General features: G+C 36.3%; 1 protein-coding gene across 1 annotated transcript in view; it reads right to left on the reverse strand.

Annotated features, from left to right (window-relative positions):
• Positions 1-968: 968 nt before the first annotated feature.
• Positions 969-13,567, reverse strand: part of LARS2 (leucyl-tRNA synthetase 2, mitochondrial) — an 86,166-nt gene continuing 73,567 nt past the window's right edge. Inside the window, exons 20-21 of the mRNA XM_064670240.1 lie at positions 6,690-6,817; positions 969-1,340 (exon numbers count right to left, since the gene is read on the reverse strand). Coding sequence (XP_064526310.1) covers positions 1,161-1,340; positions 6,690-6,817 — 308 coding nt within the window. The 3' untranslated portion in view covers positions 969-1,160. The remainder of the gene's footprint in view (positions 1,341-6,689; positions 6,818-13,567) is intronic.

Genomic DNA, 13,567 nt, shown 5'->3' on the forward strand with positions numbered 1-13,567 from the left:
AGGATGGCTCATAAATGGCTGGCTTATTGGACTAGTTAGTTTAATGACTGTTAAAGAAAAGACATTCTTTCACAATGAATCCTGTAATTGTTTCTTTGCAAACTCTTTTTCAAGCATTTGCTAAATACAATAAACATTTCCATGTGGATATAACAGCAGTGCACCATACAAATAACAGGGTTGGAATGAGGCATCAGAACGGCTCAGCATTTTATGAAAGTCAGATTGATTTTTAGAGACATGATGGCTATTTTCACTTAATGAACCCCTCAGAAAAAAAAAATTCAATTCAAGTTTTTCGATGTAGGCACTACAAGAACTAGTAGAGGCAAAAAGCATGCTGTCTGCCTTCCCTGCTGCTGCATTTCTAGCAGCCAACTCAGCCCTTTCCTGAATCCCCCGAAAGTCTCTGAGATGGATCATGCGTAGGAAGTAACTCTCATTCTGTTCCAGGCAGAAACAACCATCAGCACTTTGATGAAGTTGAACCTCTCATGTCTATACCAACACAAATATGCCAGCTAGGAAGGAGAATCCTGGCAAAAGCAGGGTTTGGCTAAATAATCTGACCTTTTCCTTGGCTTGGCTCTGAAATTTGTCTGAAATGTCTTAAACTACCCCGTTCTGGCTACCTGCTGTGCCCAAGGCTATTGGTCAGTGCAAAGAAATTACTTTTTAAACTAGCACGCTGTAGTAATGTTTTCTTAAAGCTTAAAATGTTAGTTAAAGGTAGGGTACCCAAACATGAGATACAGGGAGCAAAGCACACCTAATATTTGGGGTAGCACAGATTCAGGGCAGTTGTTTAGTCCTGGAATCACGTTTGTGCCAAGTCAACTTTCCAACAGGATATATTCCTGAACTGACACTAGCCCCCATGATCTTTATATAATTTACATTCTGTTACAATTGTTTAGTTCTTCTGCACTTTCTTCACATTCTCCCAGAGAGTATGGGCAAGCAGCATCTTATTATGATACAATAAGAAACTTTATTTCTGCATATTTCTCCACATTGAAACGAAGATTTAGCAGCAACCTGATTTTAATAAGATTTCTTCCCCACCTTTACATGAGATTGAAATAACCAAAACTTGCATTTTTTACTTGGTTTCACCTCAAAAGGTTCCAGCTTCTTTTTACAGCCCAGCAAAACCTTTGCTATTCTTGCACTAAGAAGTTGATGAGGGCAGTTCGGGGAGAGAGAAAAGCCTTTTTAATGGTTCGTCCCTGGAGATGCTTGAGTCCAAGTTCGCTTTGAAGAACCAGCTCACGGACTTCTTCAAAATTGCGGGCTGCTTGCTGAGGCACAGAAACTTTGCCGCAAGCTTTGTTATTGATCTGAAAAACAGACATGAAAACAAGAAAAAACAGAAGTTACTAGACTGATTTCTACAATTTCATTTCCTGGATCCAATCCCCTGTTACACAAGGGGGAAAGTGGAACAAACTCTCTCTCCTCCAACATCACACTTTCTGAGTAGAGGATAAAATTCTTTGTATCTTCTCTCCATCTATCATAAAATAAGAAAATGAAACTCTGACTCATGATACTAAAAAAAAAAATTGAAGAAGTGGCCACAGGATGTCTTAGTTCTGAAGACAGCAAGCAGCACATGACTATGCATTGCAGTGATCTTTTAATTTTAAAAGCGTGACAGTTATATAAGCTGGATAAAATGGTTTTTCCGATCGGGAATCTTGGTTTGTACGTACTTCTGGGCAGGAATTTGGATTCACAGCTAAGAGATGCCTTCCAGAGATTCAAATGCGAAATTTATTATTTTTAGAAAAATAGGCTTTAACTTGTTATGTGTTTCCCTTGTACTAAATGCAAGACTCATTAATCCAACACCAATCACAAAGATGTCAATCGCTCATAAGGTAATGCTTTCCTGTGCTGGGCTGGTTTTCAGAGCAGCTTACATGCTGGTTTTGCATCAGCAGGGCAGAATCATGTAAGTAAAACTGAGCAAGGCCTCTGGAGGGAATTACCTTAATTTATCAAATGGTTTTATATATCCTTTCTGTCATCCAGTAAAAGAGTAGATAATGGACAGAGACTACAGAGCCTGACTGAGTACCTTTCTGGAACTGGTGTAAAATTAATTATTACAAAAGCTTTCAGATTTATATGGACTATTTTTAGTGCATTAATGAGAAGAATATCAATCCCACATTTTAGAAAATGAAATAATTTGAATTTTTAAATCCAGTTAATAACATTACTTGCATAAAAATCTGCTGTAGGTACTGCAGATTTCTGACCTTTAGGCATCATTGTAAGGAATTTTCAACCATCTAAAAGAAACATATGTTGCTTCATGCAGCTTGGACATAAAAATGTACATGACTTAGTTTTCATCTGGATTTTATCTGGGATACCTGTATGCAACATATGACAGGTGAGAGAGATCTAGTTCACTTACCTAGTTTGTATTTTATTGAAAAGAAAATAATCTGTGCAATTCTCTGGGAAAGGAAGTTGGGACAGATTTTTAAGGAACAAGATGAAGTCTCAAATGCAGCAGGTACGAGTTACTTCTGTTTTTTGACTAGACTTGACATTAATTTGCAGTGATAATGTAGGTAGACGTTTAACTATTCCTACGTGCATCCATAATGTGACATCATAAAAGGCTGGCTGTCTTAAACTTTGCCTTTAGCACCTGGTGCAAAGTAAATCCCTTGAAAAACACATAGGAGTTCATTTTTAAAGCTTTTTGTGAAAAATAAATACAAGTAGTTCTTTCTGACAGGACACTTCAGAGAAGAAATGCATTCCACAGAAAAAAGAAAACAGTAAAATCCAAACAGATACAGTTTTGGTGAGAATATAAAGCAAGCTTCTCAGCTTGCTGCTAGGACACACAGCCTGCAGTTCAAAACTATGCCTGCTTAGTTAAAATGTCGTTCGCTGTCCTCCATCGTGCAAATTAATGTGTTCCAGTGGATGGATGTTGGCAAGGGAAAATTTTCCACAACTAGCCTATTTGGTGCTGTTCTCAACAGAAAAGCCAAGCAGTCTAAATCAACTTGGTAAATAAATGACTGCTAGTGGTTGTGTTTTCCTAGAAAGGTCGAGAAGCCTGGGCGACCTGGCACTGTGTACCTTCCCACAGCATGTCTCCACCTTCCCACAGCATGTCTCCCGATCTTCCCACACTGTACTGTGAGCTGAGTCCGAAACTCCTACCAAACAGCAGATTGGTTACGATTTCACCACGTTTGCAGCACGTCTTTCATTGTATTGTAGATATCATGAAGCATTTTAACACTTCTTAAAATAGGCATCTGCAGATTTAATTGCACGCTGTGGTGTAACAAGCATCCTATTCACACATCCTTTCAGTCAAGGGCTTAGATTCTCAGCAGGACAAATACCTTCTGCTATACCTCCATCTCTCTCTCTGTATCTCACTAGACCAGCATAACCCTCAGTATTTCCAGATAAAAGAGGCAGCACAAGAAACTTTGATGCTGGCAGCTGTGTTTCTCTAAAAAAACATGGCAAACTGCAAGAGGAGAAATACATGAGTATTTGGTCCTTTCTTCCCCTGAGGAAGGAAGCTGTTGCTTTTTTCTTCTCTTCTTTCCCCTCACCTTTTATTTTTTTTTTTAAACATTTGACATTCTAGACTATTGTGGATGTACAGGGAACTAGTGGGAACTAGAGAAGTTATAGAAGATGAAATGAAATAACAAGAGACTGAAAAATAAGCACCTGGAGGCTGCAGAGAGGAATTTTTAATTCAATGCAAATATTTTTTTTACCACTGATGCATAATCCTTCTGAGAAGTAAAAAAGAAAATAAATATCTGTGCACTGTTAGGCCTCCCTCATAGGCTAAAGCAAGGAACATGACACCAGCTCTTTTTTTTTATTTGTAAAAACATCAGTTTTAAGACCACATCTGCTAACAGTTCTGCACCACCTAGAAAATGCGAGGAATTCTAGTCGGAAGTGTCCTCAGAGGGTGAAATGCACACTACATTCAGGTCAGATTTTTCACAGCATTAATAACATACAGTATGATTAAAAATATTTGACTTTGCAATAACATTTAGAGTAACAGATACTGCACATATCCAGGGTATTTAAACGTCTTTCTTGTAGGCAATCTGTATTGTATCAGCCGAGGATACAATTAGTTGGTTGCTTTCGCTGCTTTGGGTTAAATATGGAAAGAAATAACTCCAGCACAGACAGGAAATAATGAAGTATTTTTTGTGAAGAGAAATAAAACCAAAATGTCTCAGCAGGCAAATCCCTGGCAGCCTGAGGCAGTTTGATGTCTTGAGAAGAATAGGGTTGTGGCCTAAAGACTCAGTTTGACTGTACAGCCTTGTGAAGAGACACTGCCTCTTTGCAACTAAGAAATCCCTCCATATGTGAAGTGTTCCTTGGTTTAATGAAGGCAATTTAGTTTTGCAGCCAAACAAAAACCTACAGTGTCCACAAGACTTTATAATATTCACATTCCCTGCTCCCCCATATTTCCCTTTTGCCTTGCTCTTACAGTAGAAAGCCAGGCACACTCTGTAGGCACTATTGTTAGAATTATTCCCAATTGAAAAAAGCAACTTGTCTCTCCGGTCTTCCAGTCACTTTCTTTCTCAGAACTAAGAAAGGTATTTACACACATCATATTTTTCTATGAATATATGACTCAGAACACAGGAGTTGCTTTTTCTCTTATTACAAGACTGTTACACAAGGCTATAGCTTTGATACAGTCAACCAGAAAAAGAAACAAAAATAATTTTCATAATGGCTGTTTAAAGCAAAATTAATTTTTTTCTGTTTTCTATTTTTGAAAAGGAAATTTTAATGTCAGCAGAAAAAGTATCAGTGAAATGTTTAGGTATTTTCATGTTTGGTTGTGTAGTCTTAAAAACACTGAGTTCAGAGTTTTCCCTGTATTGTTGCAGTTGTTATTTCAAAGATATATTTAATAACATGTTTGCTTTAACCACAACTGCAAAGATGTTTCTATAATTACACGATTTCTCATTCATGACTTCCTTATAAACTGAACACTGGAATTCAAGATGTTTGCTAGCTGTGCTTGGATGTGAAGGTTTATTTTAAGCTTGAGCAAAGTGATTATACCTCAGTGAAGATTTTTACTGGTATAAGTAAATGCTTATCACAGAAAGAGAGGGCCAGGAAGAGGAAAAAACCAGTTCATCCACAGTGACTGTAAGACTAAGTCTGCTATTAGCCCCAGCTGGCAATTGAGTCCTTCTCCTTGGATTGGGAAAAGATGCCAATTGAAAATTTCCTTCAAAAATACATACTCCATGGCCTCCGTGAAGGGTATATGTTTAATGTTGGAAAAATTAGTATTTTAGCAGCATTTCTCATTCTCTTCAAATAGACTGACTGAGAGATCTAGAAAGATATGAAATTATTTGCAAAGATACTTTGATTAAGGAAATCTACAGAAACATGACTTCCCCTAAATTCAACCAGTCTCCTCCCTCCTCAAAAAACTCAGTTCAACAAAAATAACCCAACTGCTTTGCTCTTTCTCCCAAAGGAGAGAACAGAATAAAATGCGACTAAAATGCATTGCTTCTGTTTCTCTTACACACACAGAACATGGAGTTTCACATGATCATGTCTTATAGGGGCTCCATTTCATTCAATATCCAGGAATGCAAAAAGTGTTCAAGTTGAAGCATTTAATTTAATTTAAAACACTGAAGTTTAGTGTGCATAGTATATGAAAGGTTATTCTTTGGTGAACAGTGGAAAAGGCAGGAGTCCTGCAGATCTAATAGCATGCAACTATGTTAATTACAGACTATCATAATGCCTGAACATGAAGAACTTAAAGGCAAGTCAGCTGATGGAAGAGCTGTTCATGGATCCCACGCACTTGGCTCCAGGCACTCCCTCTATCGCCTGCAGTGGCACTTGTTGCTACTGTGCACTACCTAATGAGTTAACTAGAGACATAGGAAAAAAGACAGTAAACTACATTGTGCATGTGCACATCCACGTTGGAAAATTACAGGTTAACTAAATGTAGGTACATGTCCACTCTTCTACTGAACTGCCAGCTCTTTCCCTAGACAACAAAGGTGTTAGAGCTCAAAGAGAAATTGGAATGCAGTTATAATATTCACAAAGATACCTGTTTTTCCTCAACCTCATTCCTGCAAATACAGTGTCCTGAAATGTGCCAGAGATCCATCCTAAGTCAGACGGGAAACATGGTTTGGCAAAAATCACAACTTAACTCAGCTTATGAGAGGTTCTATTAGGCAACCACAGCACTACAGGTACCACAAGAAATGTCACCTAATTATACATTTTTGCACAGGGCCGAATTAATAAATGCACTATCAGGAGAAAAATCTGGAGGGACCTGTATTTTGATCATAGTTTTGACTGTATCGTCCTTGCCCACGGCTGTTCATTGGTCAAATCTCTACCGGTACTAATATGGATCACTCTGAAAGGTTTACATTTAGGTCATCTCCGTTTCAGACTTGCTCCATTTTTTCATTTAGGAAACCGTTGTAATTACTCAGCACAACTGCAACTGCAGCTTCTATTCTGAACTTTCACTGAGCCATCTAATAAGGGAACTGATTTCCACAAGAGTGGAAATTCCATCATCCTCTCAGCTCATAACACATTAGCTGGCCACTACTGAAAATCAATCACAATGCTCTTACCAGTACAGACATCTCCACAACATCTGATGGCTGAAGGTACTCTGGGTCTACTTTGGGCCAGGACTGATGCAGTACGTCAGCATCCCAGTGATGATGAGTACAAAGTTTATTCTCCATATGTGCCAAACCTGGAAAATGAAAACAGTCAAACATTCAGTGGTACAGTAACCAGAACATTCAATCTTTGGAATTTGTTTGACAAATAAAATCAGGATAAAGTTGACTTTAAAAGCAAGTGTCATAGGAGGAAATAACATTGTTTAGATTAGCATACAACACATTATAAACAGAAAGATATACATCTTTGAAGTGTTTGTTTTATACCATGCATAGGGACATTAACATGAACAATGTGGGCACATTGTAGATTTGAGTTGATACTCTATTACGTTGCCATAAGCACAGAAGACCACTGTTTATTATTTTAAATTGTAATACTAAGCTGACCTCTACTTCTAGAAGTCAATCATAATACTGCATTTATTTTCAGTAACGCCACCAGTTTAATTAAAATTTTACTAACAACTCAGAATGATAAACAATTATGGCTTATTATTTTAACACCTGTAGTATGCTGGGTAGTTTCTAAATTTGCAAGTCAAGCTATTTGTAAGATTTTCTAGATTTTGTGAACTATATTTTCTCATAAATTAAAGGTGGTACAAAGGAATGCCTTGCACAGATTGCTCCCCTTCTTATGATTTTTACATTCTGAAACACTTTATCCTTTGATTTTATTCTTAAAAACTCCTAAAATGGGTATAAATTATCTCCTTTTATTAAATAGGCTATGCTCTTCCCAAGAGAATTCATTCCTGATTTGTTTAAGTAATAGGAGAATATGATACAAGTCATTCTGAAGCTGCATTCTTTAACTGAATAAAAGCTCCTGAGTGGGGTTTATGTTGTTGTTTACTCCAGCTGTACAATAAAATAAAAAATTTCACTTATCAAGAGGCTGTCAAATACGATCAATGTTGATGATGATTGCTCTTGAGATTCTCACAAAGCCAGGGGATTGTTAAATTAAAAACATTCTCTGTGTATGAATAAGAACACAAACTAATACTTTTCCTAAGCACGTGCTTCGTTCAGAACTGCAAAATGTATGCAAAATCTCATCTGGTTTAGGGAAACTCCAGCAAAAGCATAAAGAAAACCCATCAACACAAGATTCTCTCTTGATTGGGACTGAGGTACCTGAAGCTGTTCAAATCACAGGACGACTGCAGACACAAGAGCAAACAAAACACATGCACAGTGCATACGTGAATTCACTTGGGTGGATTGTTTAGACTAATACAGTGAATAACAGCAAACAAGGACATAGAGAGAATGCAACTTCCTCCAGAAAAATCCACCAGATTTTTGTCAGCGCTTTTTCAGACAAAAGACACGGTCGTGCTATTTGCTGAATGACTCAGAAAGAGGCAGTGGGGTGGACTGATGGGAGCTATTTCAAATGACAAGCAAGAATGTGCACATTTCCTATTGACAACAACTATTTATTAGGTAAATAATTGATTAAAACACTTCAGTGGATATGGTTTTGCGTATTTTTTTCTCTTGCAGCAGTAGCTCAGAAACTGAGAGAACAAAAGAACTGAAGGAACTGAAGATAAAAAAAAAAAAATCTTCACATTGATGATTCATTATCACACTGACTTTAAAGACAACAGCTGTTAGATTCTTTCCTTTTTGGCTTTTGAACATCCACATGAGCTCATTTCTTTCCAACTGATCACATGCCTTGTGGCAGGAGCATGCACACTGGCCACTCCTCATTTTCCTGTTGAAGAGGATTCTTCAAACTATTTAAAACCAACTTTCTAATATAAGAGCTTCTGTCTACAAAAGCAAAACCAGGATCACTTAATTCCTGTAGAGGCTGTCAGTCCTAATAAATCTACTAATAAAAAAAATAATTAAAATGTATTCTGAAGGAAAGTGGTACTAAACAAAACTTCAATCTTTTGGTTCATTTTCTTGCTACAAAATGAGCTGCGACCTCATCCATAGAAAAAAGAGAAGTACAAGAGTCAACAGAACAAGCTTCAGAAAACAGTTTGACAGGAAGGCAAAATGAAGGGTTTAGTTATGTTGCCTGTTTTGCTTCCTGCCTTAATGCACATTTTGTGAGCTGTAGAACACAGAAAACACAATGATTTGGTTTGTATTTTCAAAATTCAACACACTAGACCAGAAACTTCATTGCCATGAGCCAGAATGGTGATGGTCCACTTGGAAGGACCTAGACAGTACCTTTCTCCAGCCTTCCCACTTGATTCTGAGACACTAGACAAAAGCACTGTTTGAGATGTTAAAAACTGAGCATTTCCTAGATTTTCATTGTGAAAATATGAAAAACCCATGTTATTGTCTTACTGTACTGGAAACTGTCTAATGAAGCACATTTTATAAAGCGATGTGCATTTTGCTTCATATTTTTTGATGTATTTTGCTTTTATGGCTATTGATTCTTCTGCAGATGTAGGACAGAAAACCAACTGAGTTCATTTTAGTTTACTGTAAGCTGTTTACTTATATGTACCCATCTGTACAGGACAGATCAAAGACAATACTTGTGGCTCAATCTGAAGCCCTGATCCTGCTGTTGGATCTGCTTCAATGGAGTTCTCCTGACTAGCAAGCTAATGCTAGAACAAGGTTTCCCTAACCAGTAACTCACAGCACTGGAAAGTAATTTAAAACACCAAGTTAAACGTGTACTATGTTACTGTAAATGAGTGAGTTGAGAGGAGGGGATAGGACCAGTCTAACAAGTTTTCAGCTCAGGGCCATGTTTTACGAGCATTATACGAGTATTTCATAAGCATAACACCTCCCCTAAGGTGCTACTTGGCAGGGAAGAGCAGATTCTCATTTTAAAAAGATTTAAGAAGGAAGACATGGAAGCAATTGTGTATCAGCAAGGTGTTAGGACAGCCAGGTAACTCTAGTCTTACAGAAAAAAAAGCACTGTAAAAAATTATCTGTAAAATTCCAGCAATTGTGCAGCTACGTGGACACAAAATTACGTAGGCCAGAGGGAAAGCTGTGATTATAAAGTAAATTGAGAAAGAACTGGCACAGAGAGGTTAAAGCAGAAAAAGGAAGGAGGATGGAAGCCTTAATGGGTGATAAAAGGAAGTTAATGAAAGCATCTGAAACAATGACAGTATCAGAGTTTAGGACTAGGGATTTTCTAACAGAAAATATAAGGTCAGAGGGGAAAGTATAAGGTAACTATGTGAGTGCATTACCCAAATGCTGCTAACTTTTGGATTTAGCTAAATTGAAACAACAGAAATCTGTGTTAAGTAAAAATCCACCACACTGGCAGACAAGTAGAAAAAGATTCTAAAAAGCTCAGATCAGGAGAGTGTAAGGGCAAACGGTGATGCATTCTGGGTCAGTATCTTACTTGCCTCTGCAGCATCTTTCTGGGATTGCTACCATGTTATTTTTTCTTGATATGCTTTTTACTATTTAATGAATCTCCCTATTTGGCAGATTCAGGCAAGTTGCATAACTGAAACACTTTTTTGCAGCTCAGGAAGAGTATGTCTGTCAGTCATATGTGAAACAGTCTGCAATCTCAAAGAAATGACAACAGCTGTTTCCAGACAGCTCTGAGAAAAACCGTATCATACTACTGGTAAAGTAGTACAGAACTAGGTTGTGAAAAGCCTGGGTTACTATAAGCTAACTCTGGAATGTGCTTTCGACCTAGCAAACTCCACATGAGTCCTTTTAACCTTCTGAAAAGGATCTGTCTTCCTCCACTTGATGAAATTACTATCGTTCCCTTTGGGTTATTCTCTTGCAGGAAAAAAAAAATTTTTTTTAAATTCCAAATCATGTTCCTTTTTGGATTTGTGATTTCCAACTAAAATCCACAACATCAATTAGCTTCCACTCAGCTCTATTCTTTACAGAAGCCTTCTTCAGTGAGGACTGAATTCAAAGATGTTCTTGCAGAAGAGCTATCGTAGTGACAGTTAAAATATTGCTAAGACAATTATACTATTACAAATTCCAAAAATTATCTTTCATTTCAATATATGTATGTTTATGATTAGTGTACATATCTTTCATGTCCCTTCTCTAATAAAAATTTAACAACTCACAATAAGCAGTTTCATATCCCTGTCTGAACAGCAAAATATTGTACTACTACAAACAAACTAAAAGAAAAAGTCTCAAATGGTGTCTGTATATTCCTTAGACACAAGGTTTCAGGAAGGAAACTGATTTCCTCATCCTGTTAGTATTCATAAACTGCCAAGATATCAGCCGGATGAACTCTTCCCACACTGAGGGGTTACAGTTGCTTTTTATGTTATTAAGCAATAAACCAGTGTATTCTCTGCACAATTAAGACCATTAGGTTGACACACCAAAATACCAAAAACTGTTCCTCCTCTAAACGGGAGAAAGAACTCCTTCACACACCTAATATCAAAGTACTGGGTTGCTATTGTTCAGCTGCTGAAAGGTAATGCACTTAGAGAGCAGCATTCAAGCAGCTTTTCCCTCATTCAAGCTGGAAATGTTTACTGCCGATACTGAAGTGTGCTCTTCAACTTGCTCACCGGACTCTTTGTTTCTACCCGATGCATTAAAACAAGATGGCCACATATAAACTCAACCCCATGGGAGAACAATTCTTCAGCTGTAGACGAACAAAAACTGCTGTACATGGAATCTAATTTTACTTTAATTATACTTACAGTTTGCACATTACATCAGAATCATCCCTGGGATATCAGACTGCAGTTCTAAGTTTGCAGTTTATCAACAAGCTAACAAAACATAGTGGACTGAAAAGCTAAAATTTCAAATGAACTTGGATGAAACGCTTGAAAAGCAGGATGGCATTATTACAATCAAATTTACTTAGATCACTGATGCTAGTCATTACTTAAAATGTCAAGTAAAGCATCTTTAATTAACATCCTAAAATAATCTTTGCAATTTTCATAATATTTTCTTTAGTTGGTAATCATTAAGGTCAACTGATTTGCAGTTAAATCTATATGTAAAGAATATTTTTGCTAACCAAGATGATAACTACATACTTATTTATATACTTAGCCAAGTTTTAATTTTTACAAGCTGTTGTATTAGAAAACACTGATTTACTTTTTTTTTTTTTTTACATTTTATTGTGATTTGTGTCAAATAGGTTTAGATTGAAATGGTAGTAAATTATCCAGCATTTTTTGCTGTTTAAATATAAATGCATTCAGAATGCAAATATGTAAGAAAATGTGTTTGATACTTCAAATTTATTGTATCATATTTTGCAGTTAAGCATTCTTTTTTGAGCAAAAGGAAAATCTTTTATGTAATTACTGAATAAAAGTAAAAGTATCAGACATTTTTGACATCAGATCCTTCAAGATTTTAATATTTAGAGATGATAGCCTCTTTTGCCTAGCTTTCTACTCCAAAACTAGGAAAGGAAAAACACAGTGGTTAATTTCTTTCAATTTCCAGAATACCTGTCATTTAAACTGAAATATTATTGTTTGCACCTGCGGAACAGATTCCAGTTGTCAAAAGTAATAAAATTACCTCCACACAGTCTCATTCCAGGTGCTTAGCCAGAAAGTTCTAGAGTTTTATGGTTTAATTGTCTTCAAATCTTTGGCAGAATTAATATAATAAAATACATTAAATTAGGGTTTTATTGTAGGTTGTCATTATTTCACATTTAGTTTTAAATTCTACTATATTTTCTTCTTAAGTGTATCTTGGCCATAATCAGTGATCAGAAAAGCATAAAAGGAGAGATTACAATGCAACTGTGGAAGTATTATTAATTCTGCGAAGTACAACAAAACCAGTAAAAATTATCAAGAATGCTCTTTTCTTCTCTAAGACTGCAGTTAATGAGTGTTAAGCTTATCTCACTATGTACTCAATACTTTCTAATGAGAAACACCAATAAGAAAGAAAAATCCTTTTTATTCAAAAAACAAGTTTGAATACATAAGGAAGTGTAACGTGGTTCAGAGTTAAGACAAGTCAATGTTCCTACCAGCATTCCTATTCAACTGCAAAATTATCTGCTTTATATTAACTAAAGGGCTTCCAAATTTCCCGGTTTCATTTTCCCCTGTAGAAAGAAAAATGCTGCTTGTTTTAATCACTAAAATGTGAAGACTGTATACCAGTTATTTTAGAATGAAATATCGATTTTTAATTCTAAATAGTTTGCTTATGTGTTGTTTATTATTGGCATTACAATGGCAAACATAGGCTTCCATCAAAGAGTGGGGGTCCACTGTGATAGGTGCTATTTATAGAGCTAACAATATACAAACTCCTTTTCCTGACTAATTTACAAGACAGGAAGCAGCATTATCCCTACTTTTAGATGCAAAGCCAAGATAAAAAAGGAGAGACTTAATCTGAGTGTGTATGGAGAATTAAAGCACAAAAAAACCCTAAAGAGAGTACTTAGAAACCTTAATTTTCATATTGAAATTATTTAAAATAAGAATGCATCATTACCTATACATAAAGTTTAAGAAATTGGTTACATCAGAAGTGCAACAGGACTTGGTTGAATCAGAATGCAATTCAAAACATGAATTTGGGGAATCTTTAAGACTATAGTTGGGCATTTTCCACTAGAAATCCCAATCCCAGGACAGAATGGCTACATGTTGGCTATTTCAACATATAGTCTTCTCACCACAACGCAGCAGTTAAATGTGTATGTTCTCCTAATAAAATTGTTTAATGATTCTGATATAACATAATGATCACTATGACAAAAGGGATTGTGATTTTCAAGTTTAGTAATAAAATTCTTCAGGCAATAATCACCACACGATGTTTTTTTATGACTTCTGCACTGAATTACA

Source organism: Pseudopipra pipra, chromosome 1 (assembly GCF_036250125.1).
Source record: "Pseudopipra pipra isolate bDixPip1 chromosome 1, bDixPip1.hap1, whole genome shotgun sequence".
Classification (NCBI taxonomy): Eukaryota; Metazoa; Chordata; class Aves; order Passeriformes; family Pipridae; genus Pseudopipra; species Pseudopipra pipra.